The sequence below is a fragment of the Dryobates pubescens genome, chromosome 11, assembly GCF_014839835.1.
Source record: "Dryobates pubescens isolate bDryPub1 chromosome 11, bDryPub1.pri, whole genome shotgun sequence".
NCBI classification, from domain to species: Eukaryota; Metazoa; Chordata; class Aves; order Piciformes; family Picidae; genus Dryobates; species Dryobates pubescens.
In genome coordinates, this window is record NC_071622.1 from 23415173 (window position 1) to 23442948 (window position 27776).

General features: G+C 39.5%; 2 protein-coding genes across 2 annotated transcripts; both read left to right on the forward strand.

Moving 5' to 3' along the window:
- Positions 1-1252: 1252 nt before the first annotated feature.
- On the forward strand, positions 1253-15812 carry RNPC3 (RNA binding region (RNP1, RRM) containing 3). The gene is made up of 15 exons (XM_054165368.1): positions 1253-1518; positions 2566-2613; positions 3604-3722; positions 4572-4652; positions 5386-5497; positions 5950-6018; positions 6597-6742; positions 7873-7998; positions 8894-9027; positions 9838-9999; positions 10172-10266; positions 10341-10399; positions 10870-11002; positions 11954-12026; positions 15072-15812. Exons 1-14 carry the CDS (start codon positions 1297-1299, stop codon positions 12011-12013), a joined length of 1566 nt encoding a protein of 521 aa, XP_054021343.1. The 5' UTR covers positions 1253-1296; the 3' UTR covers positions 12014-12026; positions 15072-15812.
- Positions 15813-18760: 2948 nt separating this feature from the next.
- On the forward strand, positions 18761-27530 carry LOC104309715 (pancreatic alpha-amylase). The gene is made up of 10 exons (XM_009911068.2): positions 18761-18981; positions 20499-20645; positions 22261-22458; positions 24119-24349; positions 24806-24939; positions 25027-25149; positions 25259-25358; positions 25540-25661; positions 25766-25891; positions 27021-27530. The coding sequence occupies exons 1-10, from the start codon at positions 18814-18816 to the stop codon at positions 27208-27210; spliced, it is 1539 nt and encodes a 512-aa protein (XP_009909370.2). The 5' UTR covers positions 18761-18813; the 3' UTR covers positions 27211-27530.
- The last annotated feature ends 246 nt before the right edge of the window (positions 27531-27776 follow it).

A 27776-nucleotide genomic window follows, 5' to 3' on the forward strand; every position in this document is an offset into this window, starting at 1 on the left:
TTAGCCTGGAGAAGAGAAGGATCAGGGGTGACCTCATTGTTCTCTACAACTACCTGAAAGGTGGTCGTAGACAGGAGGGGGTTGGTCTCTTCTCCCAGGCAACCAGCACCAGAACAAGGGGACACAGTCTCAAGCTGTGCCAGGGGAGGTTTAGACTCGAGGTGAGGAAAAAGTTCTTCACTGAGCGAGTCATTCATCATTGGAATGGGCTGCCCAGGGAGGTGGTGGAGTCGCCGTCCCTGGAGGTGTTCAAGGGGAGATTGGATGTGGCACTTGGTGCCATGGTCTAGTTGTGAGGTCTGTTGGAACAGGTTGGACTTGATGATCCTTGGGGTCTCTTCCAACCTTAGTTACTGTGATACTGTGATTACTAAATTGAAATTTCTCTCTGTATAAACAAAAAACTTCTAAACCTAGAATGTCCACACAAAATCATGATGCTTTTTTTGTTCAAGTATCTACAAATTTGCCATCTGGGAAAGTGGAGAAAAAAAAAAAGACAAAACAACCCACAAAACCCAAACAACCCACATTAGTGATCTGTTTTGAATGTGGGGATGAGGAGAGAGAGGTGCAAAAAAGATTTTGGTTTCTGCATCTTAAAACAAACAAAAAACCCCCCAACAAAACCCTGCACATTTTTATTGCCTTGGCTTACATGATACTCTGTTAAACCTAGACATGTTCAGCTTCAGTGGCCTGGTCCATCAGGGAAAAAAAGACTTTAAAACATTTTTCCTCTGTCTTTTGAGAGGAGATTTTGAGCCGAGAGGGACTGAGCATCCATGAGATACTGTTTCCAGTGAAACTGACCTTGTCACTTTAGGGTTTACTAGAAAATACCTGTTTCACTTAGCCTACCCTAACTGGAACTGAAAACACTGCTTCTTAGTTCAGCGAGGAAAACATATGAGAAGTGATACCATTATTTCAGCATCTTGGGACTGACATGCAAACTGAAATGCGCTGGAGAGCTGCAAGGGAAACAAGTTTCGTTTGCCTACAAGTTTTGCAGACCCGCTACATAAAAAAAATCTGCTGTGACAGCGAGACCGAGGTGGAAGGGCAGCAGCGGCTGCTCCGGCTGCTCATCAGTGCAGGAGCCAACCCAGGGCGGAGCTTCCGCACGCCCTGCCGCGACCCAACGCCCGCCTCACAGCCGGATTCCCTCTGGCCCACCTCACTGTGCCGCCGGACTCGCGAGACTCAGGGCTCATCTCCCCGCCCCTGCTCTCGCGCGATTTGTCCCAGAGCTTCCCGGTGCGCGCGGGTGTCGCTGCCGCCGGGAGCCCTGCTATGGCGGCGCCGGGCTGTGAGGAGGCGCGGGCGGCTGGCGTGGGGCTAGGTGCCGGCCCGCCTCACCCCGGCGTTCCGCCTCACCCCGGCGTGGCACGGCGGCGAGGTCGGACGCTGCTGGTGCGGCACCTGCCCGCCGAGCTGACGGCGATGGAGAAGGAAGATCTGCTGAAGCACTTCGGGGCGGTGGCTGTGCGCGTCCTGTCGGACCACGGGCGTCTGGTGAGGGCCGGGGGTACGGGGAGAGACCTGTTGCCGCCTTGGGCCTTCTACGCCTCAGGGCTGCAGCGGGGGCCGCAGGGAGAGGAAGGAGCGTGGTGTGCGGGTCAGGGCTCTTCCCGCTCGATAGGAAGCAGCACGGAGGTTCTGAGCGCCAGGAGTGCGCCGCTGGGCCGAGGCGGGGCGGTTGAGAGGGCGCCTGACGGGTCTGATCTCCCCGCCTGCTGCAAGTCCCGTGTCCTCGGCCTCGTTTGTTGTTTGAAATTTAGGCTGTGGAAAAGCGGGGCAGAAGAGCATGTTGCTAGATGTAGGGATGCCTCTTGTAGTCTTTATTCTTCCTACAAAATACAAAACCAGTTTACTCATGAATGCTGTTTGGAAAAAGCTTTGTGTTCTAGAGAACTGCAGATTATTAATGCCATGTCTGGTGTCAGAGTTAGGCTTTTTCCTATATGGTATCAAAAATGCTGCCTTGGTTACAATTAATTTACTGATAACTGCCATTATAACAGGATTAAAATATTAAAGTTTTAACACTGTGTAGTGGCAAGGTTAATAATGAAGTCAGTTAAATTAAACATGAACTGTGTATTCTGTGAGGATTTGTAAATCTTAACTCTTTTTAAAAGAAAAAGGCAAAATGTTAGTTGGAAACCATTTAAACTTTCACACAATAGTTATGACTTTTGTAGCATGAGAAATACTAATTTTAGGAGGTGTTTTGATGAAAATGTTCTGCTGAAATAGTTTCTCTATTTTGAGAAGACTTAACTTAGGATGGCTTTTGTTCACTAGGGGAGGAAAGAAACATACAGTGTTCCTGTATTCCTATCTTAATTTTTCACTGCCTGAGCTGCTTGTCCTAAATTCTTACTGAGTAAATGTTCTCTAGTCCTTCACCTTTGCCTCATGTGGGAATTAGATGACTACTACCAGGAAGCTTTCAAACATGTAAGCTTGAACTGATGAATTGAACTTGCAGCTATATATTTTACATGTAATTTCTTGACTTTGCATTCAGCATGACAATTTGTCTTGTTTGCTTTCTAGAAACATACTGCTTTTGCTACCTTTCCCAGTGAAAATGCAGCTGTGAAGGTTTGTATTGTGTTTGTTACTGGGTGTTTTAGCAAAGCACTTCAATGAGTTGGCAGTTGTGCTCTAAAATGGGTAAAAAAAATGCAGACCAATGTAATGTTAGAGTTCTGTTTCAGGAGGTGGTTGGAGGATTTGATAAAAAGAACACTTCTGTAATCATAAGAAAGGATTGGAAGGGGCTTGCCTCTAGTCCAGCCTGTCACTTAGAGCATGCTCTAGGAGTCCATTTATATATAAACTATAACCAAATATCTTTTGCTTACCTCCTGCATAATTGTGTAGTTGCCATAAAACTTAGAAGTAATGATGTACAAAATTCAAGACTTGCATGAATGCCCAACTTTGATAAGAAAAAGAAAACTACCATGTTAAAAAAATTTAATAGTAATGCCAAAAAGGTAATACTAATAATGACTTTTAAATGTGAATCTAGTTAAAAAAAAAAGTGCCAGGAGTTTCCCTCAGGCCTGGTTTTTTTGGTGTGGTTTGTTTTTTTTTTTTATGCTGCCTTTTAATTTTTTTAGGCCATGCTGTAAAGTACTGCTCAAAAATGTTAGGAAGACTATGTGAGGTGAACAGTTGTCAATCTAGATTGCTTTGTGTCAGTTGTTGATGTTTTGTCAGAACCTGTATTTGTAGAATGCTGGATCTTCTTTTTAAAGAAGATCCCAGCTGTTACTAGTGGACTTAAGCATGCTTGTATTGGTTGGTTACTTGAAATCACAGAGACTTACTAGGCTGTGTAATAAGTGTCATTGTCTCATAATCTTGTTGTTTTCCTTCCTGCTAGCAGGATAGTGGCTGCTAAGGCAGGCCTATGAAGGCAGGAATGGTACAGAGATACCTGTGCCTGAAATGGCACAGACATAGGTAAAAGCAGTTGGAACTGCATCCTATGGCTAGTTTACCAACCAAATAAAAAACTGTTATGCTTTGAAATGATTCTTATGTTTCCTGTTCTTTCTTTCTTTTCATTATAATTCTTTGAAGGCTTTGTCAAGACTACATCAGCTGAAACTTTTGGGTCACACCTTAGTGGTTGAATTTGCGAAGGAGCAAGATAGTGTGCAAGTACTTAGCCAACCTTCTGTCTCAGAGAAATGTAAAAGGTATGTGTGTAATAATTTAGTTTCTATGTTTATGGTCTAGGAATGGAAATTCCATATTCATTTTATTTATGTAGTGCTGTGAAATCCAAGTGTAAATTGTAAACATGTAGAAGTGTAAACAGGCAGGTTCAGATCTGTAAAAAATTACTGCATTCCTCCCATTAATATTATTCAATTCAATATAATCAGGAAGTAATTCTCATCTTGTAGTTATTACTGTCTTGAATGAGCAGATGGTCCTGTTCTCATTTATAGAGCAAAACTCCAGCCTGCTTAAGCTGACCTCTGTGTTGCACAGGTTCCCTGTGTTTAAAAAAGACTTCTTTTGTGTCAGGATTGTGATTTTCTTTTGCTGTTACACAATACATGCAGTACTTTCCTGATGTTCTTTCTCTTCAAGAGTCAGAGCTGACACCTGCTAGCATTAAAGACTGTGCTATTACAGCCACAGGCTTCTAAGCTGATCTGAGCTTGAAGCATGAGGAGACCAAACATAAAACTGTCCTAGCTGTCTCTTGTAGTAGTTAAAGTCATATCTTAAAACAATTTAAAATGTCTATGAATTGTAATGCTAGTGTGACCAGCAGCTGTGATAGTTTGGGTTTCAATTGTCTGCTAAGTACTTGGTTGAAGAAGTAAGTTGCAAAGTTAGACTTCCATGTTTACTTTTGTACTGATAAAAGATATGTGATAGTGCTTAATTAGCATCAGCTGTAGAGATTTGAAGTTACTTATTCTACCCTCTACTATACTAATCTGTCTTTTTTTTATAGATTAGGTTAAACATCTCTCATATTATGTAAGGCACTTAAATTTTGCCATTTTAATTAATACTAAATTAATTTTTAGTTCAGAAGAACCAGTAAAAGAAGAAGAGAAGAAAGAACCAACCTGTGTTAAAATAGAAAGTGGAATTGCACCTAACCATGGGTTAGTGGTTTTTTTTGGTCTTAATTGTTTCTCCCTGTTGAAGTTTATTTTGAAACAAGTGTTAAGCAGGAGACAGAATGCAGTGTGCTGTTTTGTTTCATAGTAAGCTGCTGTTCTTCATATATAGCTGTTGGAATTGTTATACAGATGAAATGGCAATTATTCAAGTTTTGAATCCTCACAGTTGAGTAGTGACTGGTGCTTTGGGCCACGAAATTATGGATTGCTTAATAGCCTTCTAGCCTTATGTATTGTTTTATGAGGAAGAGTTTAAGGACTGGGTAGCTTGTCCCAGTGTTAACAGCAGAGTACTGTTGACTTTAGTTTTATCAGAGGTTACTTGTTCTGGGTTTGGTTGCCCTCCCCCCCCCCCGACTTGTGTATGTGAAAAATTTCTTTTGGGGCTAGTAAACACAGCATTTGCATGTGAAGGTATTTGTACAGCTTGCTATGCTGTGCTTTTGGGTTTGGACATATTGATTAGCTGTATCTGCTTTTGGCTTTCTGCATGTATTAGTACTTTCATTGTCCTCAAGCTCAGTAGATCTGCCTTGCTTTAGGGAACTGCATCTTCACATTAAAGACATGTAAGTGGCCCAAACTGTTCTAGGGGAAATAATATTTCAGTGATAATTCAGATGTAATGAATAGTTACACCTCTAGTATCATTAATTATTATCAGTCTTTATGTGGCAATGGTGCTGAGATTGGTTTTTAATCTTTTTCTCCTCAGCCTCACCTTTCCCATCAATTCTTGCCTCAAATATTTGTATCCACCACCTTCAAGTACAATTCTAGCAAATATAGCAAATGCCTTGGCAAGTGTGCCCAAATTTTATGTCCAGGTAAGTAAAGTACAACAGCAAAAAAGGAAAGTATTAAAATATCTTAATATTTACTATGACAAAAATTATCTCTGTGAATAATTTAGCGAAGATGCTAACCAGTGTTAATTTCTTACTATGTTGAGAAAATAAGATTTCATTGATCAGAAGTAACTAACTTCATTGACACTGAAGTCTTAAGTAGGTAGGCTTTTTCTGATTAGATGTGATTTGAGTACTTGGAATTTAATTCTGAGGCAATGCTTAGCTTTTTCTGATTAGTCTTTTTAGGGTGTTGGTTGTAGTTACCATTAGTGTTGGATCTCAGATGCAAGCTTTTGCTTTTTTTAATAACAAATGTAGTTGTGTCTTCATTAAAACTGTGCTGCTTTACACCTGCCAGGCTACGATAGCTAGCAAGAAACTGTTTTAATTTATTTAAAGGAAAACTTGCTTATCTTGCATCCTATCAGGTACTTCATCTTATGAATAAAATGAATCTTCCTCCACCTTTTGGACCAATTACTGCTCGCCCTCCTATGGTAACTTTTTAAATGTATTTTTTTAAAGTATTGTAAAATTGATTCAAAATTTTAAATGTTAGCCACATGGTAAGAAATCTCAGTTCAGACTTCTAAATGTTGGAGAAATCTCTATAGGTTTGCAAATACCCAATGAAATGCAGCAGTAAGATGTTTATGTTAATACTTAGATGGAAGTTACATATTTGCATGACACTAGCAATGGAAGATTGCAGACAGAATATAAAAAAAGAGATTATGCATCATATTACAGGTACAGAATAGAAAGTGTATCATTAGCTCAGTGGCTTACACAGATGTGTTAAGTTCCTTGATCCTTGTGTTTCTTTGGAGTTCTGACTGGATTCAGGTTGCTAATGACATCATACAGCATTTTGGATTTAGCTTGCTCTATCTGCAGGATGTTTTTTGAAAGAGGCAGGGTTGGGGAGAACTGACAGAGGCTTAGAGGAAGCAATTACTCTTGGGGAATAGAAATACCAGCTCTTTATCTTACTTCTGTGTTGCTGTGATAGTGATTTAACCGACTATCAGTTAGGGATTATTTTCCTTTGTTTTTAACTTTTTCCCATTATCAGTATGAAGAGTATTTACCAGTGCCTGTGCCACCTCCCCCAATCCCACCTTTGCCTCCTGAAGAACCTCCTTTGCCTGAAGAGGAAGAGCCACTATCTAGTGGAGATGAATCAGAATATGAAAGTGATAATGAGGAGGAAAAGGAGAGGTATGCATTTTACAGTCATTTGCAAACTTTTGGGATCTTTTAAAGTATTTTTTACTTTTCTGCTTTATAGTTTTGCAAGTGGTGGAATCTGTTAATGTTTGCATCATATAGATAATCTTTCCAGATGCTTAAGGACATGGTATGCAAGTAATCATTTGGTCCCATGTGAAAGAACCAAAAACCCAACAAAAGAAAAACCTCACAAAAGAGCGCAGACATAAAGCAGCAACAATTAATTTGTTCTCTGGATTATTCATTGTTCTACATCTTCTTAATAGATTCATGGAATGATTCGGGTTGGAAGAGACCTTAAAGATCATCTAGTTCCAACCTCCCAGCTATGGGCAGGGACACCCTCCACTACACTTCAAGGCCCAAGGCTTCATTTAACCTGGCCTTGAACACCTCTAGGGAGGGGGCATCCACAACCTCCCTGGGTAACCTCATGAAGCACTTAACCTGGTTTTAAATGGAAGCTTTACTACTGATTACATGACACAACCTGAATCATATGTTCACTCCGACTTCCAAAACATTCTTTGTACAATGTGAATTGTTAGGAGTAATAATAATGTGTATGAAATTGTGTGTGCTGAAGATCTTTCACAGTTTTGGGACTGAATTATGTCACAGCTGAATGTTTTTAATAATAAGTAAAGAAGCAGTTTTCTTTATTTGCTATTCAACCTGAATAGTCAATCAGAAAGTCCCTATGCTGTGTGAAGAAAAATACATATATTTGGAAAAAGGCATTCCTGTTGAGTGGAAATAGTATTATTAAAAAAAGAAAAGGTTCTGCTTGGGGCTTCTTGGCATTTCTACAGCTTCAGTATCCTATAGTATGTAGGGTGTATGTATCCTTCAGAATCCACCACAGTATGTAAGCAAGGGAAGGAAGAGGCATACTGAACTCACTACTCTAGATCAATGACTTAAGTACTCTGTATATCAATTTGCTGTGTACTATAGTTTATTAATACAGTTTTGGTGTCAGGGTAGCTAGGTTTATAATCATATTCTGAAAAGTTGTATTTCAAGGGCTTTAAGGAAGGGGGAAGGGGTTTCAAAAGGAGTGTTTTGAAATAAGCTGTAAACCACATCAATTCTTTTTAAAATTTTGTTTAAAATAGAATGACCAAATTGATGGAATTAGCAAACCTTCAGCCTAAAAGACCAATAAACATGAAGAAGCGTGGTGTTAGAAAAAAGCAAAGAATTAAAGACTTACTGAATGTTCCCGTGTGTGCTCCCCACAGGTTTGTAGTATTTTTGTGATTTCTGCAATTTTTTACATTCTTCCTTTTACCATTTTTTTTCTGTATCATGTTTGCCTTAGTGTTGCTGTTTCAGACCAAGCATTCTTCACTGATATGTAAATTTGGTAGTAGAGTTGGTCTTTCCTTATCTTCATCTTTAGTTTTATTGCTCTTAAAGGTCCAGATTTTCATGTAATATGAAGTCTGCTCAACAGCCTGTGTTAAAGCTGTGTTATGCCTTGTTATCAAACTAGTAAAAATCCTGTTATATAAAAAAGAAACGATAATTTTGTATCGCAGCTCTAACAGAAGCAACCTGAAATAGTCTGGGAATACTTTTAAGATAAACATTGAAAAACAACAAACCAAACCAACAAAACCACAAACAAACAAAAAACCCCAAAAAACCCAAACCAACCAACCAACCCTAAAAACCTTGAAGAATAAAGACTGGTTTGGTTTAGGAACCAAGCTTGGATTTGGAAATGGCAGTATTACGTCATAGTACACACCAGTGTGGTATTTAGATGTAGTGCTGATCAGTTGTGGATGCATTTTTATTAATAACTGCCGCCTCCGTCTAAGTGGTTGGCTGTATTTTTTGTAAATGTGTGTATTTTATACACGGAGAGCTGCATCAAGACCACTTACTTTTCATATTTAAGTTGCTGGTAAAGTTTTCCAGAAGTGCCTGTCTAGGCAATAATGTGGCATGTCATTCTTGGTTTTACTCCTGCTGCCAGCCATACCTACTGTACTGTAGTATTTTGACAAACTTGAACTGTATTGGGTGACATTTATGAAATTAAGAACAATAACATAAAATCTTTCTGGAATAAATCTTATGTTTGTGCATTTATCAGTGTCTGAATCTTTAATATGTTGTTTTAAACAGTAATTTGCACCCTACGCTGTCACCTTCAGATGTCTTTGAGCAGCCACAGCATGTAGGTCATAAGAAAATTGAATTCCATATTACTACAGACATCCCAGCTGTTCTTCAGAACAACTCTGAAAAGGAAAAAAATGGTAAGAGTTCAAACTCCAAATGTATTTAATATTAAATTTTTGTGGTTTCAGTGTGTAGAAAGCTGCTGAAGTTTAGGCCAGGGAATTTTTTGTTTGTTTGTTCTTTTGTATTGAAGCTTTTATAAATACTGCAGCAGTTTGTCTGCATTTGCTGTTTTTTTTCCCCCGTGTTAAATCACAGAACTCTGCTTTTCTACTGTAAAGGGTTTAGAGGTTTGAAAAGTCTCTCCTAGGGCTATGGTGAATAGCACTATTGTAAATGTTAAGGTGTTCTAGGAAAGATGTAAATGCATTCTTGGTACTACATAGTGTAATTGAATGGAACAGACTAATTTCAGATTTTCCTTTTCCAGCTCTTAGCAGCATTCAAGTGATTGCAAGCTCCTCTGTGATGCACAGCTGTTAAAATGCTGGGTGATAATAGCAGTGAGACATGATGGCTCCTTACAGGGCTATGATCAATCTGTGTTTCTAATACATTACAGTAATACCCAGGTTCTTGGAATGAAAATTAGATAAACCATAGATAGGGATAACAGGCTTCAACAGCAAGGCTGGTTACCTTAACAGGCATGTGCCATGACTTTTATTTGTAGTACAGTTAATTTTGTAGGCCTATATAGAGTAGGCATTTTTGTCAAACCGGGGTTAAGATGCATTTTTTTAAGAATTTGTTCAAATTGCTTTACAAATTAAAGCATGCCACATTAAAATGTTACTGAAAGGAGTGTCCTTTTTTTCTTGCTGTTGATCGTTTGGTGAATAAACATAAAACCCACTTATCATTTACATAATGTGTTGAAATTTCAGACCTTTATGCAGCTGCAGAGGAAATCAATAACACAGGCTTTGGAAGGATTTTCCCAGCTCCTAGCTCAAATGATAAAATGGAAACTGAAGAGGAGGAGGATGAAATACCATCAGAATTTATTTCTAGAAGGGATCTAGAAAAAAACAGGCTTTCTAGAGAAGGTACAACTGTGAGAATAAAATATCTAATGACTCTGATTCCATGCAATAAATTGGTTTAAATAACAATTTCCTTAATTAATTGATTATATATAAAATTCAGTTATTTTAAACTGAGCAAAAAATACAAAGTAAGGAAATAAGCTAAAATGTCCATTTTTCTGTCTTCTTCAAGAAATGGAAAAATTCTCTGTTTTCAAAAACTATGAGCCAGGTGATCCAAACTGCAGGATATATGTGAAGAATTTAGCTAAACAAGTTCAAGAAAAGGTAGGTAAACAAATTAAGTATTTACCAAAGGGCTTTTTATAAACTTTCATTTTACGCTGAGCCTTTAATTTCAGGATCTCAAGTTCATTTTTGGAAGATATGTGGACTTCCAATCAGAAGTGGAACGAAACATGTAAGTTAATTTAGTACCTGATTAAAATGACTCTCTTCTGTTAACTTCTACAATACTATTGAAAATTGTGATTTAAAAACTAGCTAGCCATTTGTGATTTTTCTTTATGCTTCTGCATATGACCACTGTCTGAAGACCCTGCTACTTTGTTTTTGTGTTTTGACTACCAAATTTGCTGTTTATTGGCTGAGCAACACAGTGCGAACAGTGTAGATGATTGTGTGTGTCTGATCCTTTGGCATATGTCATATTTACTACCGTTGCACACCAGTTTGCTGTCCTGCAGTCTAATGTCACTTTCTGCTAAATGCTTGCCCCAGGCTTAGGATGGTCTCCAGTGATACGAGTCTTTGTAGGCTCTGCTCCCATTTCTGCTGTATCTTCAGCTTGAAGCATGATAATTTTTCTAGTGGTAAATATGAAAGTGTGGTTAAACATGAGTAACTCCCAATTCTTAATTTCACCTCTAGGTTTGATATACGTTTGATGAAAGAAGGCCGTATGAAGGGACAAGCTTTCATTGGACTTCCTAATGAAAAAGCAGCTGCTAAAGCTTTAAAAGAAGCAAATGGATATGTCTTATTTGAAAAACCCATGGTGGTTGTATCCTTTTCCTTGCCTTAATACATTAGATTTGTATACAGTCCTCACTTTTGCTGTCACAGTGTTCTGCTTATTAGAAATCTATGGAAAGCAGAAATGCATTAAGAAAACCAGGCAGCATAGCCTAGTGGACTGTTAATTTTGTGATAAAAATACAGAGGCACCCCTTCTGAAATAGCGAAGTAAATGTGCTTTATTTAAGACAATAAAATTGTCTTTTCTGGTCTCAGCTCTTTGATTTTGCAAACACAATACAGAAGATAATATAGCTTGTATGACCATTGTCTTTAGTAGGCTTTTTGACTTGGTTAATCATGTTCACAAAATTGCAAACAGAGAAAAATGTCCCTGTTTGGGTTAAGTGGTCTCTGCTTGGACTCCTTCTCAAACTGGAACTGTCAGTTACTTTTTGGGCTTGTGTAATGTGTTAGGATTTCTAACCTTTTTGATTGCATTGTCCTGTTTGTTGGCATGTTTGGGTTTTTTGTTTGTTTGTTTTTGTCTAGAAGTCCTTCATTATTTGTCACTTAAATTTTTCATAGTTTATTTCCTTTTCTTTGTATTCTTGTTCACCCCCAACCTTTGTTCTTTGTGGCTTTTTTCCTCCCAAAGTTATGAAATTGGCCTGCTAGAATGGAAGATTCAAAATAACAAACATCTATCCTGTTGTAGCTAAGCTGTTTGCCCCTAACCCATTCCCAGCTACTCATCCTTTTCTGCTTAGTATTGTGAACTCTTGAACAGGCTCTCTTAATTTTTTAGTGTGCTGTGCATCAATGAGGTCCTATTCTTTGCCTGCTGTATTAAAAACTTAAATGTTATAGTAGAATTTGTTTACAGATAAAGGCCACTTTTTAAACTATCTTTTGCTGAAATAATACTACTACTTTTCTTGCTTCTTGGTTGGCTTCTCTTTATCATTGACTCTTGTAGTCCTTAACAGAATTTCAGCAATTTGCTCGTTCAGCTAGACCAAAGCAGGATGCCAATGAAGGGAAAAGGAAAAAGTAGAACACTGCACAAGGTATGGATTCTATGTCTGGAAATAAAAATTTAAAAATTATCAGGAAGGTTTTGTTTGCTTTTATTATACTATCTTTTTAAGGGCTTCTTTAGGAGTAGTGATGATGGAGGGGAAAATGTTCCATACAATGCAAGGTATACAGTTGTAAGTTCAAAATGTTGCTTCTTCCTCAGTTTAGAAACTCGGAGACTGTCAGTAGTTAACAGTTTCTCTGATCCTTAATCTGGGCAGGTAAGGAGAATAATTCTGTGGAATTGGTCCACATATATTTTCGCAGTTTTCTGGGGTTTTGGCTTCAAAAATATTTGCATCTTTGCTCGCTCCCTTCCGTCCCTGTCCCTGTAAAGTGGTCCTCATAACTGTTTCCAGCAATAAACTCATTTATTCCAGCTCTGTTAAGGACCTTTGGCTTTGCTAACTTTGGAATCACAGAATCACCAAGGTTGGAAGAGACCTCAAAGATCATAAAGTCCAACCTGTCACCCCAGACTCATGACTAAACCATGGCGCCAAGTGCCACGTCCAGTCCCCTCTTGAACACCTCCAGGGATGGCAACTCCACCACCTCCCTGGGCAGCCCATTCCAATGGCTAATGACTCTCTCAGTGAAGAACTTTCTCCTCGCCTCGAGCCTAAACTTCCCCTGGCGCAGCTTGAGACTGTGTCCTCATGTTCTGGTGCTGGTTGCCTGGGAGAAGAGACCAACCCCCTCCTGGCTACAACTACCCTTCAGGTAGTTGTAGACAGCAATAAGGTCTCCCCTGAGCCTCTTCTCCAGGCTAAACAATCCCAGCTCCCTCAGCCTCTCCTTGTAGGGCTTGTGCTCGGAAAATGAAATCTTAGTGCTTTTGCAGTGTCCTTTTTACTTGTTTGATTTAGGAAAGGATATGGTGTCCAAAAGCATAACTTAATGTTGCACTGACCAAGACTTCCTTTATTGTGGAATGCATAGGTCCTGGTTTTTGGCATTGTTCTCAAAACATGATGGGAAAGTAACTTTTAACAAAGTTATCACTATTCAACTTAATTTCCTACCATGTAGCTCTACTTCACTACTTCTTACTCTAAATATTTGCTTTATGTGAGGGTAACTCAAGCAAAATCAGCTCTAATTTAACTCTGAGGGGTTTCATGGCCTGAAACTATCTATGCTTGAGTAGTGAAATCTTGAATTAGCTTGTGAAGTAATTGGTGCAGGAATGGGAAGCAGTCTGTACCCTCTGATCAGCTGGCACAAATTTAAAGTGCATTTGACTTAATTGCAGGTTACAGTTGAGCATCACTCTGGTTATGCATTCACCTAAGACCAAATGAATTAAAATCTTAGGCTGAATGCTTCTGAAACATTTTACTTAATTTGTGATGTCTTGGGGTGTTTGTTTATTAGTGTGGTGGGTTTTTTGTTTGTTTGTTTTTATGTGGATGATTTTATTATTGTTGCTTTGGAAAAAGCCCTGAACAGCTGGTTTTGACTTGTAAAAATTGGTTGGAGACCCCACACTATGGTTATTTTTGAAGCTTGTATTTCTATTTAAAATATGGTAGGTTTCTAGTTCTGTCAGTTGTCTAAGGATTTTTTTTTTTTTCATCAAGTTACATTGAGGCTTGTTTTCCTCATTTTGAAGATGCTATTTGCCAGTTCCTGTTTTGAGTTACTGATTTTTTTTTTATTTGCAAAATTTGAATTTTATTTTGTCAAAGAGAATTTTTTTTTACAGGCATTCTTCTGCACTGGTCATTGAAAAGAGACAAATGAGCCTTGACTAAAGTACTCTTTTAGGAATAAGGGTTTGTGGGAATGTTTCAGTCTTGTTCCTTACTCTTGATAGGAAAATAAAAATCATATTTTATTCATTGTCTAACAAGAAGAAAACTACTAAGATTCCTTTAAATGCCATGAAGAAACTTAAAGCATTCTAGCTAGTGGAAAACATTATAAATGAAATCTGAACACTTACTGTTTTAGGAATTCCATATCTTTTCATTTAATTTTGTACATGAAATCTAATTCTCACTTCACTAAACATACTAAATAATACTTGAATTACATAAAGAAAATAACAAGATGCTTACTTGGTTATTAATCAGCTTGATGGTCAGCTTGGAAGCTTTTCTTAAGAGTAAGCAAACATGTACTTATGCAAGAGTTATTTGTGCACTGGAAAGTCTCACATGGTGTTGCCTTGGTGTCATTGGTTTATCATGGGCAGAACTTCTGCCTTACCTTGACCTTTGGTATGTAAAGATCACAGAATGTGCCACAGCTAGATTTCTAAGGTTCCGTCAGGTTTAACTAAAAATACTTCTTTTCCCAACTCATGATGAAACTGAACCCATTACTATGTTTTCCTGTTCCTGCTGAAATAGTCTGATGTTGATTTATGATGCGAAATTCCATGGTAGAAATCTGAGTCTGTAAGGAAGAACAGTGTCAGAATCTCATTTGAGGGATAACTATGCATACAACCAAGTTTATGCAAACATTTGAGGGACTTCAAATTTGATCTGTATCTTGTGTCTCAGTATTGTTCTTTTTTTCTCTAATGACTACATTGATGTAAGTTAAACTTGTGATTATTTTGAAACAGAAGGAAGCTGATTTCAGTTAGTATGTGGGGTGACTATTTTTTCTGTAGCTGAAATACATTTTTTTGGGAGAAAGGTTATGTAGAAGAAACTGATACTGAGAGGTCCTCAGGTTCTTCATAAGGAAGAAGGGACTTGAATGCCTGCATTGAATTGAAACATGGTTGGGTTTTGGACCTGTTGGAAAAAGTGAGTCTGTAAAATGGCAACGACCTGAAGGAGAATTAATGAGACAGAAGAATTTGGTGTTGTCCTAGTAGTTTAAGTAACCAAAACATCTATTTACTTTTGATTATGCAGTTTACTGTTGGTGTACCCATCAGCCCTCATTAAATCTCGTAAAGGGTCAAAACTGTGTTTTATCAGAGGCACATTTGCTTTTGATAGGTAGTTTAAAGTTATGTGTATGCAATACTGAAATCAAATAAAATTAAAACACATTCTGCTGTTCTTCTTTAGAAACATTCCTGCGTAAATACTGCAGTAATACTGTCATGCAGAGTGTATCCTTTCTTGTTGTATCCTTTTGTTGTGCAATGTTTCCTGCAGCACTTGACTACATCTAAGTTTTCATATAGAGTAGATATGGGGAGGAGTTGGTGGTTTAGAGCTTGAACTAACCTGGTAATTTTAAAAACGAAGGGCACTTTTTCAGGGGGAAAAGGAAATAAATCAATGAGTTTTCTGTGTTGTGTGAATAGACATAACAAAGGTTGCTAGTCTTCAGAGATAGACCTCTTCCTCTGGCTTCTTCCTTAGCTTGTATGAGTGAGAAGTGTTTCACTGATGTGTGGGAGCTGTGTTGAGCTCACATTGAGGATGTCGTCTTGTTAATTATTTATTGGTTAAAATATGTTGTGGAACATTTCTTTATAGTATTATAAGTTGACCATTATTTTAGATTACTTGATGATTACTGTTGTCCTGATATATGGGAAACAATCTCTAGCTGACTTTGCTTGTACATTCCTTACATTTTCTTTTTTTGAGTGGAAGAAATAGAAAACCCATAGTTCAATTCCTAATACTTCATTATGACATATTAAGCACCTGTTAATCACTGTTAATCTTTGTTGGTTTATTTTGTTTTGGATTGCTTTCTGCACTGAGGTAGTATTACTCCCAGTGACTTACCTTTCTCTTATGGGTTTCATGTTACATTGTTGTTTCACTTGCAGTAAGTGATGTAGTCTATATTTAAGTAGTTTGGTTTTTTTAAGATATTCATCACTTTTCTAAATATTAAGCTTCTTTGAATTTAGTTGTCAAAAGAAAGCATAACGCTACTGTTTCTTGGTTGTTCTTACTTTTAACATGCCTTTGTGATGTTCCAGGTCCCTTTTGTGTTCCATCTCTTTCAAGTATTATCAGCCTGAGGGGAGAAGCAGTGTAATCATCGGGACTCTTGAACTGTGCGTAGTAGCATTTCTAAAGTATTTAAGGCAGAGTATAAATTTTCTCATCCTAAAGATTTCAGTTACCTTTAAACTGTCACAAAACTTAAATGTATGTTAGTTTGCTTGTGAAATCTCTAATAAATTATTTCCCATCTCTGCATTTTGCCTTTTTCTCTTCATTTTTGATTTTCATTTTGAGGTTTGGGAGTGATCATGAGGGGGAAGATCTTTTTTTTAAAAGCTGAACAATGTGGTGGCAACTGCAGCATGTTCTATATGATTCAAGAGTATGTATTCATATGCACCTCCTGATGATGTTTAGCTGTCAATGGTTCAGAGTAAAAAGATAAGAAAATCTAAAACCAGCATCATTTTGGTGTAAATCCTTTTCTTATCTTGGAGACTAATCAGGAGGACTGTACACTGGCATAAATCTGTACTGTGAAGTTAGGCATTGGTTTTTTCCTCAGTAATTAGCTTTCCTTGTTCATCCACATCTTGGAAGGATATCATCAGGGAGGCTGAAGTCATTGAAACAAGTATCAGTTAAAACAGTGTTAGACCAGGGAAGGTGTGGTCCTTGCCATGTTGAACCCCATTTGATAACTGCAGAGGTCACGTAACAAGATTTGTTACATGCTAGGAAGGTTCATGTTGAGTTCAAAAACCACATGGGAAACATTGCAATAATGTTTATGTGGTGAGAATCCAGTGGATTTAAGGAAAAATATCCTCCATACAATATAAATTAATAGTTGATGGTGTGGTAACAGGCTGGCATACAGACTTTGGCTTACTCATTCCAGCTGCAAACAGCCTAAATCACTGCTATTGAATGCTGGACTAAACTAAATGTATCTTTGCTGTTTTTTCTATATGAGCTGACTTAGCAGATTACTTTAAAATGCTTTTACTGGAATTCTTTGTAGCCTATTGGCTGTCTGGTTCACTGGTGTATCTTGCCTGTATTTTGAGTAGTATTCCAGGAAAACTGCACTGAGAGGGGAAGTTTTATGAGAACTTCTGAAGGGTTTATATGCCTAGAAAAGAAAAAAGTGGTTTAAAAGATTTTGAATGCTCTGTGCTAAGCTGTGTACTTTGTGGGTTTATATTATTAGAGAACAAATATAACTCCCTACTATACTGATAATCTATCAATTTTTCAGTCCAATTGAGAGAACTTTTAAGTCAGAAGGCAGATTTCTTATTTCTTTCCCTTGAATCAACTGGGTTTTTCGATACCAGTTGCTGCTGGTTGGGTCTTGCTGTGTCTTTTCTTTCCCTCAGAACTTTATTCTCTTTGATATTTCAAGTCAAATGACCCCTTTTTTTTTGTTGTTGTTAACGAGCTGGCTTCTGAGATAGTACAGAAGCAGTGAATGCAGGCTCATTTCACACCCTTAATTAGCTAATGACCTAGACACACACCAGCATTTTATTAAACTTTCAAATACAGTGAGACTCTTCACTGTGATTTCCAAGGAGAGACTGACTCTCTCAATCTAACAATAATGAATTTTCCTATAGTGCACCTGTATAAATTGTCTCCTTATGTAGCAAAAAATCAAAATCTTCTGATTGCAGAAGCTAAGCCAGATTTATTTTCTATATATAAGTGAATTGCACGCCTCATGAGAAATTTTAATGATGTAATAGAAGGGACAGGCGATACATTCTAACGGCTGGGCTGAGTTACAAGTACAGAACCAAGGCTTTACAGCACTGCATGAAAGGCTAGCTTAAAGTAAATGTTCAAAACAGTGAGGAAGGGAAACGGCAAGGTGGTGCTATACTGAAAGACAAAAGCGCTTTAAACCCCTCCCCAAAATGAGATCAAGGTATACGCAGAGCGGTTGCCTTTCTGAAATCTCGAGAGCAAATACACTTTCAGAATATAAGTTTATCGTGACTCCACATAATCGCGTGTAATAGAAAGCTTTTGGAGAGCCTGGGTTTTTTGGCCCGCATCCATTCCTCGCTTGCAACGGTGGCGCGGGGCTAGCAGGCTCCGTACCCGTGCCCGTCCGCCGCCGGCCGGCGCTCCCTGCCCGCCCCGCCCCAGCGGAAGGGGCGGGACTTCCCAGCTGCTCGGGTGGTGGCATGACTGCTGGTGCCCGCTGAGAAGAGGGGTCGGGCAGCCTGTGAACGTACGTACGGAGTTGTGCTTGGTGCGTTCGGTGTGTTCATTGCCTATGCGTGCTGAGGAAGCTGGGCAGGACCATCCTTTCCTTGAAATAAAGATCAGGCTGGTTTTGTAGAAATTGTGTGAGATTCTTTATAAGCTTCTGTTTAGATATCGTCTCAGGTTGGTTTTTTCCAGCAATGCGTTCCCCAATATGTATTAAATAGGGAAAGGGTACAGGGTGTAGCAAACCTGAAGACCCCTGTGTTCATGTTTAAAACCTTCACTGAAGTATGGTGTCCGTTATGACAGCACCTAAGAAAGGGGAAATAGTATACATGAAAATGAGAAATTAAATGCTTATTTCAGTCCATATATGTACTGCTTTGCCTTTTGTGGTTGTTTTTGTATTTATACAAATAAAACAACAACTTTTGCACACTAGAGACAGCTTGTAGTAGACAACATTTGATTCTTAAAAAAAAAGTTAATACTAATATGTGAGGTTGGTATATAGTTCAGAAAGAATCCAGTTCTGAAAATGACAGTCAACTAAAGTTAAATAAGTGTGATGCCAGAAATGGGGATTTACTTTAAATATGTATTTTGTAACATGTACTTTACCCTCTTGCAGGGATGTAAATAGGCAGTAAGAGGAGCACAGCCGATCCCAGAGCACAGAATGGGTATCTATTTTCTTCTGCTAATTGCAGGGCTTTGCTGGGGGCAATACACCCCCAATACTCTCCCTGGGAGGACTTCTATTGTACATCTCTTTGAATGGCGCTGGGCAGATGTCGCTCTGGAGTGTGAGCGCTATTTAGCTCCTAATGGATTTGGAGGAGTTCAGGTATGTCTGTTTCTATCAGTAGGTAGTAAAATTGCTGCCTAGACGATGATTTATTTTTCAGAGAAAACCTTCAGTGAAGGACAGGTACTGAGAAAGAAAAATAGAAATTGGTAATGGAAGTAGTAAATGCTGACAAATGTATTCTTCAGCCAACATCATGTAACCATAAATTTATTTCGTTGCTCCAAAGTGCATGTTTTGCACTCTGCTGTTTCATTTAGATGAATTAGAATTGCGTATCACTGACTAAGTATTTTTTTTTTTCTGCTGTGAAGAGCAGCCTACATTTATCTGCTTGATATTATTTAAGTAAGTAAACATGAAATGAAACGATGACTGAAGAAAATGACTCCTAAAGAGAATACCAGAGTGCTGAAGACTTTGAATAAGTAAATGGAAAAGGCTGCTTACTATTCACCCAAACTGGCAAGTTGCTCTCTGTAAAATTCTAGTGTCAGAGTGAGCCATTCAGAGACCCTTCTTTGTGGAAACCTGGTGTGAGCAGGCAGAAATGAACTGGACAGAGGTTCTGATGGAGATGTATCAATATGAATCTGTTCTGCCTGAACAAGAGATACATATTCCGGTGGAACCAGTAGTGTCAGATGGGTGGGGTAGTATGACTGGAGAGCAGTCACCTATTAAACTATTTCAGTTTGTCAGGGTGCTCAGGAAAAATCAGTGAGAAATGACTGCCTGTCTCTTTGTAGCCCAGGAGCTGGCAAGTTGGCCTACATGAGACCTTCTCCATAATTTTTAAGTAACAGTATCTTTTCTCTGCAACCTTCTTTACATTCATACAGGCCTGATTGATCCTAAACTGATCAGAATATGGTATATGCTTGGATATCTTTTTAATCCATGCTGTCAGAGACTCAGTTTTTTTCAAATGCAGACTTGCTGAGCGGGTCACAAAAGTGTGGCAGCAAAATAGGCTGCAGCCTAAGGGTCTTTGTAAGAAATGGTGGGATCAGGTGGTTATTCCCAGACTTGAAGTAGCAGGAAAAGCTTGTTGCCTGAAAAGTATCTTAGAAAGGGAAGAGGTATAGCTATCTCAAAACTGTGACAAGTCTTGTGTCAAGAATGCTTTTATCCAAAACATTACAAAAATGGGAAGTCAGATCAATTTCAAGGGCAGGTAGTTGTTCTTCAGTCAGTTCTTTCCTGATTCAGGGCTATCTCTGCTGACCTAATCCTTCAGATTTCAGACTCTTCCTTTGATCTTTTGAGGCTTGCATTCACAGAGATAATTAGGACACTATGTCCATACACTTCATTTTTATAATTTGTTTAAACCTGCTGAAGGTCCAGGACTAAGTCTTTTATTTCCAGCCCACTCCAGCATAAGCAGAGGACACTGAGGATCTTCAAGAGTTTGGTATTGTAGGAATCTTTCATTAAAGCCACCTGATTTTCTATTTTTATGTTGTTTGGTTTTTTTTCCCTCTAACAATACTGTGCAAACAAAGAAACTGTTAGCAATGTCCTGTTACTAAGAGTCACCTTCTTATTTGCAGATTTCACCTCCAAATGAAAATGTTATCATTACTGACCCTTGGCAGCCATGGTGGGAAAGATACCAGCCTGTCAGCTACAAGCTGTGCACTCGATCTGGAAATGAAACTGAATTTAGAGATACGGTGACCAGGTGCAACAATGTTGGAGTAAGTGCTTTGAAAATGTTCTGGTGTTAACAAAGGATACAGACAACCAGTAATTTATAAGGGAAAACATGGTAACCCTGGGCTGAAGATGGAATTTCTTTTGAATAGATTGATAGAATAGTTAAGGTTGGAATGGACCTTTAAAGATCACCCTGCAATGAGTAGGGACGTGTTTAACTCAGTCCCATTGCTCAGAGCCCTGCCCAGCCTGGAATGTTGTCGGAGATGAGGCTTCTACCACCTCTCTGGGCAACCTGTGCCAGTATTTTACCACCCTAAGTGGAAAAAAATTCTTCCTCATCTAATCTAAATCTCTCTGTGTAAAACCATTACCCCTTGTCTTGTCACAGCAGGCCTTGCTAAAAAGATTGTCTCAGTCTTTCTTATAGGTCTCCTTTAAATACTGAAAGGCAGCCATAAGTTCTCCTTGGAGCTAAACAAACCAAACACTCTCAGCCCTTCCTCATAGGAGAGGCCTTCCAGCCTTCTGACTTTTTTGGTGGCCCTCCCCTGGACTTGTTCCCAACAGGTTCATGTCCTTGTGCAGAGCAAGCCAAAACTGGATACAGTACTCTAGGTGAGGTCTCACAAGAGTGGAGTGCCAGAATCGCCTCCCTTGACCTGCTAGCCATGCTTCTTTTGATGCATCCCAGGATATAGTTGGCCTACTGGTCTATGAGTGCACGTTGTTTCCTTGGGTCCAGCTTTTCACCCTCAAGTCCTTCTTTGCAGGGCTGCTTTCCGTGCCTTCATCTCTCAGCCCGTATTGATATCAGGAGTTGCCCTGATCCCTGTGCAGGATCTTGCATTTGGCCTTATTGAACTTCTTAAGGTTCAAGGGATCCCACTTCTTGAACCTGTCCAGGTCCTGTCAGTCAGTCTTGCTAGCTGCACCACACAAGTTAGTGTGGTCAGCAGAGGTGCTGAGAGCACACTCAATTGCACTATGTCATTAACAAGCACACTGAACAATACTGGTACAGTACTGTACTGGAACAGTACAGACCCCCTGAGGGACACTGCTTGTCACAATCTCCACCTGGACGTTGAGCCATTGACCGCTGCCCTCTGAATGTGACCATCCAACCAATTCTTTATCAGCTGAACAATCCACCCATAAAATATCTCTCTCTCTCTCCAGTATAGAGAGAAGAACGTTGTGGGAGAAGGTATCAAAGGCCTTCCAGAAGTCCAGTTAGTAGTTCTTAGGTAGTTCTTCCCTTGTTTGCTCCATCAAAGGAGACCTCTAGATGAAGGTGTGCTGACTGTCTGGAATCACCACTCTGTCTTCCATGTGCTTTAGCATAGCTTGAAAGTAGATCTGTTCCATGACCTTCCCAGACCCAGAAGTGATGTGGACAAGTCAGTAGTTCCCAGGGTCCTCCTTTCTACCCTACTTATAAATGAGTGTAATGTTGCCTGCCTATCTGCTGGGATGCAGGTTGGGTCACTGTTGCTGTACGGTAATAACAGAGAAATGGTTTTAATAAAATGTTGGGAGAAGCAAGCAAGAGAAAATAGGGGGATAGGGCAGGAGGTAAGAGAGAAATAATATTAATTAGTGGTGCTGTGGGAAATGGCTTTCTCAGACTAAAATATGGATCCTGTGCTCTAGGTACATATTTATGTGGATGCGGTAATCAACCATATGTGTGGAGCTAATGCTGGTGCTGGTGACCATGCTACTTGTGGAAGCTATTTCAATGCAAAGGCTGAAGACTTTCCAGCTGTGCCCTATTCTGGCTGGGACTTTAATGATGGTAAATGTAAATCTAGAAGTGGAGACATTGAGAATTATCATGATGTATCTCAGGTAAACCTGGTAAAACAAAGATGTTTTTTACATAGATCATGACTGTTCAGTTCCTTGACTGTGGTTTATTTGTTCCCCTTTGCTGTCAGACATTGTTTTGTTGCAACGTGTGACAAGGTGGAGAGGGCATGGCCTGAAGCTGTGCCTGGGGAGGTTTAGGTTGGATGTCAGGAAGCACTTCCTCATGGAAAGGGTAATTAGACACTGGAGTGGACTGCCCAGGGAGGTGGTGGAGTCACTATCCCTGGAGGTGTTTAAGGAAAGATTGGATGTGGCATTCAGTGACGTGGTCTAGTCGATGGGGTGGTGTTAGGTCATAGGCTGGCCTTGATGATCTCAGAGGTCTATTCCAGCCTCAATAATTCTATGATTTGGTGTGATACAGTAAAGAATAAAACAAAAATCCTCATGAAAAACCATCCCAGTTGGTAACAGAGGTTAGTGTTGCTATCACAAATACCACTTCTTAAAGGGATCGCTCAACTTGAGCCAGTGATTCCATTTCAGATTTAGAAAAGTGTGCTTTATAAAAGCATCTTTAAAGCTCATAAAATCTATTTAAGGATCATCTTGTGAGGGTTTCTTGTGTTTGTGGGGTTTTGTTTGGTTGTTTTTTTTTGAGAAGTAAGAGTTATTATTTGCCTTTTATTGTTAATTGGAGTGTTGTCTCAGTTTCAGAAGAGAGATGAGGATTTCTGAAAGAAATAGAGTAATGCTAATATCTTGGAAGTCAACCTTCCATTTAGAGATTTCTGAGGTGTCTTTATCTATTCCTCTGGATCAGATTATGAGGTCAGGACTTCAAAAGTACTACAGAATGAAAAACTATTTTATAAAGATAAATACCTATCTTTTTTGAAGAATGCCTTATGCCTTTCAACTGCATTTGATCTTTCTTGAATCTAAGCTCAGGGGAGAAGGGTTGCAGGGAACTAGCAGAAGAGGAGGAGACTTTGAAAGTCCTTGAATTTTTGAGCAGTTCTAAAGGAGCATTTTTATAGCAAATTCTTTAGCACAGTTTGCAACATAGGGTGATGTACCTTGATCTCCCCAGGCAGATGTGCATAGCCATGGAAACCCATCATCAGAGTAATTAAAAAAAGCATTTCAGTATATAGTCTGTGCTTAAAGGATTCTTTTGATAAAAATCAATGCCTATAGTTTTGTATTTACAGGAAACAGGCAAAAAGGGGACATCAGAAAGCAAGAGCTTGGTGTTTTATATGGCCATAACAACTCAAGAATTTTATAAGATTTAGAAATACATTTTCTAGTAATCTTCCCTGTAGCAGAGAAGAAATGAGTGCACTTGCGATAGTAATGGACCTGTTCCTTTATATACTGGAGTAAAAATATTTGCTCACATATTTCCCCTATACTTGTATTAAAAAGGTGTTTATAGGTTAATGGTTTGACTGTCTGTTGCAATCTTTTAAGTATCCAGATCTGTGTAAGCTGGGTGAATGCAGGCTGCTTCATGTTCTTTCTGTGTGTATGACTGTCCAAGGCCACTGTCCGATGCAAAGACAGGCATGGTGAAAAATGGCTGGCAAAGGTTTTGTTTGGTATTGTAATGCATGTAGCAACATTCAGAATGTATGTGGAATACCACATTTACCTTATTAGATGAAAAATGTTTCATTGCAGAATGTTTATCTAGGTGCGGAACTGCCGCTTGGTTAGCCTGCTGGACCTGGCCCTGGAGAAGGACTATGTGCGCTCCAAGGTCGCTGAGTACATGAACCACCTCATTGATATTGGCGTAGCAGGCTTCCGGATTGATGCTGCCAAACACATGTGGCCTGGGGATCTGAGGGCGACATTAGACAAACTGAAAGAGCTAAACACTAAATGGTTTCCTGAAGGAACGAAACCTTTCATTTACCAGGAGGTGATCTTTTTCAATTGTACTTAAAAAACCTGTTTCTTGCTGGCACACAATACACTCAGTTGCATATTGGAAGCAATGCCCAAGCAGCTTTCATGCCCAAGATCTGTAGAAATCATCATGATTTAATAACTGTAATTTACAAGTATCTCATTTGCCCATAAATGTTAATTGACATGCAAAATACAAGAGTTGTTTTGGACATTAGATATAAGGAGGTATAAGGAGATTGAGAAAGGAGACAGAAGACAAGTTCTTAGATACACTGAGAGAATATGAGGAAAATTACTTTAAATCAAATGTTGTAAGCCAAAAAGTATACTTAGTGACACTTCCTTAAAACAGTGTCTTAGACAATACCTGTTTTAAGTAGAAAAATTGCTCTGTGTTGCCTGTATGCTGCATTTTTTTGTCTCTGAGAGAGGAGAAAAAATACACAGTTTCTGCTTTGTGTCCCAGGTGATTGACTTGGGTGGAGAGCCCATCAAAGGCAGTGACTACTTTGGGAACGGTCGGGTGACGGAATTCAAATACGGTGCAAAGCTGGGGACGGTGATCCGCAAGTGGAACGGAGAGAAGATGGCCTACTTAAAGTAAGGGTGGAGATGTGGGGAGCCAGCCGGGACAGGCTGGGCCCAGGGGTTGACAGGGTAGCCTCAAGTCTTTGTGTTTTTGACTAGGAACTGGGGAGAAGGCTGGGGCTTCGTACCTTCTGACAGAGCCCTGGTCTTTGTGGATAACCACGACAACCAGCGAGGGCATGGGGCTGGTGGAGCTTCCATTTTAACCTTCTGGGATTCCAGGTAAGGGATTGCTTCTGTTTGGGTGATGCCTCTTCCTTTTGCTCGTTTCTCTGTTTTCTGACAGAGTTTTCCTTTCCCTGCCTCATTGCTGCTTCTGTCTGTGGCACAGGCTTTACAAGATGGCAGTTGGTTTCATGCTTGCCCACCCTTACGGGGTCACACGTGTGATGTCAAGCTTCCGCTGGCCCAGATATTTCGTAGACGGCCGGGTAAGCTGGGAGTGCTGAAGGGATGTTCATGGTGAATGAGGCTCTGCAGAGGCCAAAGCAAGCAGTCCAGTGCATTTAAATTTGTTTGGAGTTCTCTCAGTCCCATGTTGCATCTCTTTGCAACACAGAGAGGCTCTCTGCATTTTTAGTGAGACATTTTAAACTTGTTTTTCCATTGTAGGATATCAATGACTGGGTTGGGCCCCCAAGCAATGCGGATGGCTCCATCAAGCCTGTTACAATCAATGCAGACACTACCTGTGGCAATGACTGGGTGTGCGAACATCGCTGGCGACAAATCAGGTAGGACCCTGGAGCAAAGCTAAGTCAAAGCAGTTGCTTTTGCTTGCTGTTCCTTGTAGCTTTCTGGCTCTTTCAGGCCTGGTGACAGCTGTTTGCGTTTTCAGGAACATGGTTATCTTCCGTAATGTGGTGGATGGTGAACCTTTCTCGAACTGGTGGGACAATGGCAGCAATCAAGTGGCTTTTGGCCGTGGGAACAAAGGCTTCATTGTTTTTAATAATGATGACTGGTAAGTGAGGAATAAATTACAGTTCTTCTAGGTAGCCTAGAAAGGTTTTAAAGTGTTGTGAGCTCCAAACAGTTGCTTAGTCTGTCTCAGTTGTTGGCAGTTTAAACTTGGCATTCTCCACCCTACCAGGAACACACTTTCTGGTCTGAGCTAGGCCTTTTACTGTGCTTTTAGTACTTCCCAGTTCCCGGTGCTGGCCTTCTGAACTTGTAGAAATGAGGTAACTTGTCTCAGAGATATGGTCTGAAAGAGACAGTTTCAAAAAGTGTTGTAATCTTTTCTGCAAGACTGAGATGATTTAAAAGAATGGGAATCTATTAGGTCAGTAATCATTAGAAATGGGTTAGGGTGATGAGCCATTTGGAGGATGGAGTGGTTGAGTTGGTAAACTGTGTCTTCCAGCCTCCTGGGCAGGCCATCACAACAGTTCCTTTTGGACATCCTGCAAAGACTTGAGTTCTGTGAGGGCTAACATCTTTTTAGGCTATTTTGATATGTTCTTTTAGGCTACTGTGGTGTCAGGAGTACAGTATCTGTAAGGAATCTGACATTTCTCAAGTATTTTGAATCTACATAAAGGGCATTATATGAGGCATTTCCAAGATGATCCAAAAAAGTTAACAGGGGTTTGATAGGGAAAAATGCAAATTGCACTAGAGTGCAATTTGAAGTTCTTGTGTTCCAAGTCCTAAAGTTCCTGAAGACTGAGAACACTCAGGCTTCTTGTCATTGCTGCTAAATACTTAAATATTTCTATATTAGTTAATTTAGGTATGCAATTACTTTTCCTTTTTGTAAAGGAGTGTAATTCTGTGTGAAACAGAAACAAATTCCTTTAAATGCTCATAATGTAAATAAGGTCACGTGAAAAATAATTTTAACTAGTGTGTCTGGAAGCAGCCTTATGGTTCGTGCTGTGCTCAGGCACCTTTGCTGTTTTCCTTAGCTATTCACTCAGGAGTCCTACAGTATCGTTGTTTAGTAGGTGAATGGATTCTGGAGTGTCCAGAGAAGTGCTGCACAGTGACAACTCCAGAATCACTTAACATCTGAGAAAGTCTCTAGCATGAATTGTTAGAATGAATTGAGAGTCCAAATAATCCTTACTGCCTTTCACTATTTTCCAAAGGTCTTTGAATGTAACTCTGCAGACTGGTCTGCCTGCTGGCACTTACTGCGATGTCATTTCTGGGCAAAAGGAAGATGGCTCCTGTACAGCAGCTGAAGTCCACGTTGCTGCTGATGGAATGGCCAGCTTTCTGATCAGTAACAAGGATGAGGACTCATTCATTGCAATTCATGCTGATGCTAAACTGTAACCAGAGCTGCTGTGCGCTTATGTTTCTTCTGTAGTTTTGCTAATAGCATGCAAGGTAAGCTGATTGTCTTGGCTTTCCAGCACCAAATGCATCATAAAAGAGCAGAGTGCATTAGCTTGTATGGAATGAGATACTGAATAGCTGCTATACAGAGACAGGAGCCTGTGGTGCTAGTGCAGATCTAGAAGAGGAGGTATATGCCTGTTTGCCTTTGTAAATGTGCTTTATTTGGTTAAAAGTACTAATAAAAAATGGAAGAACAACATTGAAGTGACTTAAATTTAAATTGTGCAGCACTGTGCAGAAGTGGAAATGTAGTTCGCTTTGTGGGGAGTCTGGACTGAGAACTAACACCATATCCAAAAATCACCTTTGGCCGAAACAGGGTATGTTGTAGCTTCTGCCCAGCCTCTGTTGATCTGTACGTTTGGGTACATAACGTTTCCCCAAGATGTGATTTCCCTGATTTGCTCTCTGTCTAGAGAACAATAAATGGTGTTCAAATGGATGAATAACTCTTTTTCCCTTAATGAACTGGTTTGGGATTTTATCATGTCATAATGCAG

Excerpts from the sequence above, each read along its gene's own strand:
- RNPC3 (XM_054165368.1), top strand. The coding sequence starts at position 1,297 with ATGGCGGCGCCGGGCTGTGAGGAGGCGCGGGCGGCTGGCGTGGGGCTA. Across the intron at positions 1,519-2,565 it reads TGTCGGACCACGGGCGTCTG|AAACATACTGCTTTTGCTAC; the intron begins GTGAGGGCCGGG and ends TTTGCTTTCTAG. Across the intron at positions 5,498-5,949 it reads TGCCCAAATTTTATGTCCAG|GTACTTCATCTTATGAATAA; the intron begins GTAAGTAAAGTA and ends GCATCCTATCAG.
- LOC104309715 (XM_009911068.2), top strand. The coding sequence starts at position 18,814 with ATGGGTATCTATTTTCTTCTGCTAATTGCAGGGCTTTGCTGGGGGCAA. Across the intron at positions 18,982-20,498 it reads ATGGATTTGGAGGAGTTCAG|ATTTCACCTCCAAATGAAAA; the intron begins GTATGTCTGTTT and ends TCTTATTTGCAG. Across the intron at positions 20,646-22,260 it reads CCAGGTGCAACAATGTTGGA|GTACATATTTATGTGGATGC; the intron begins GTAAGTGCTTTG and ends CCTGTGCTCTAG.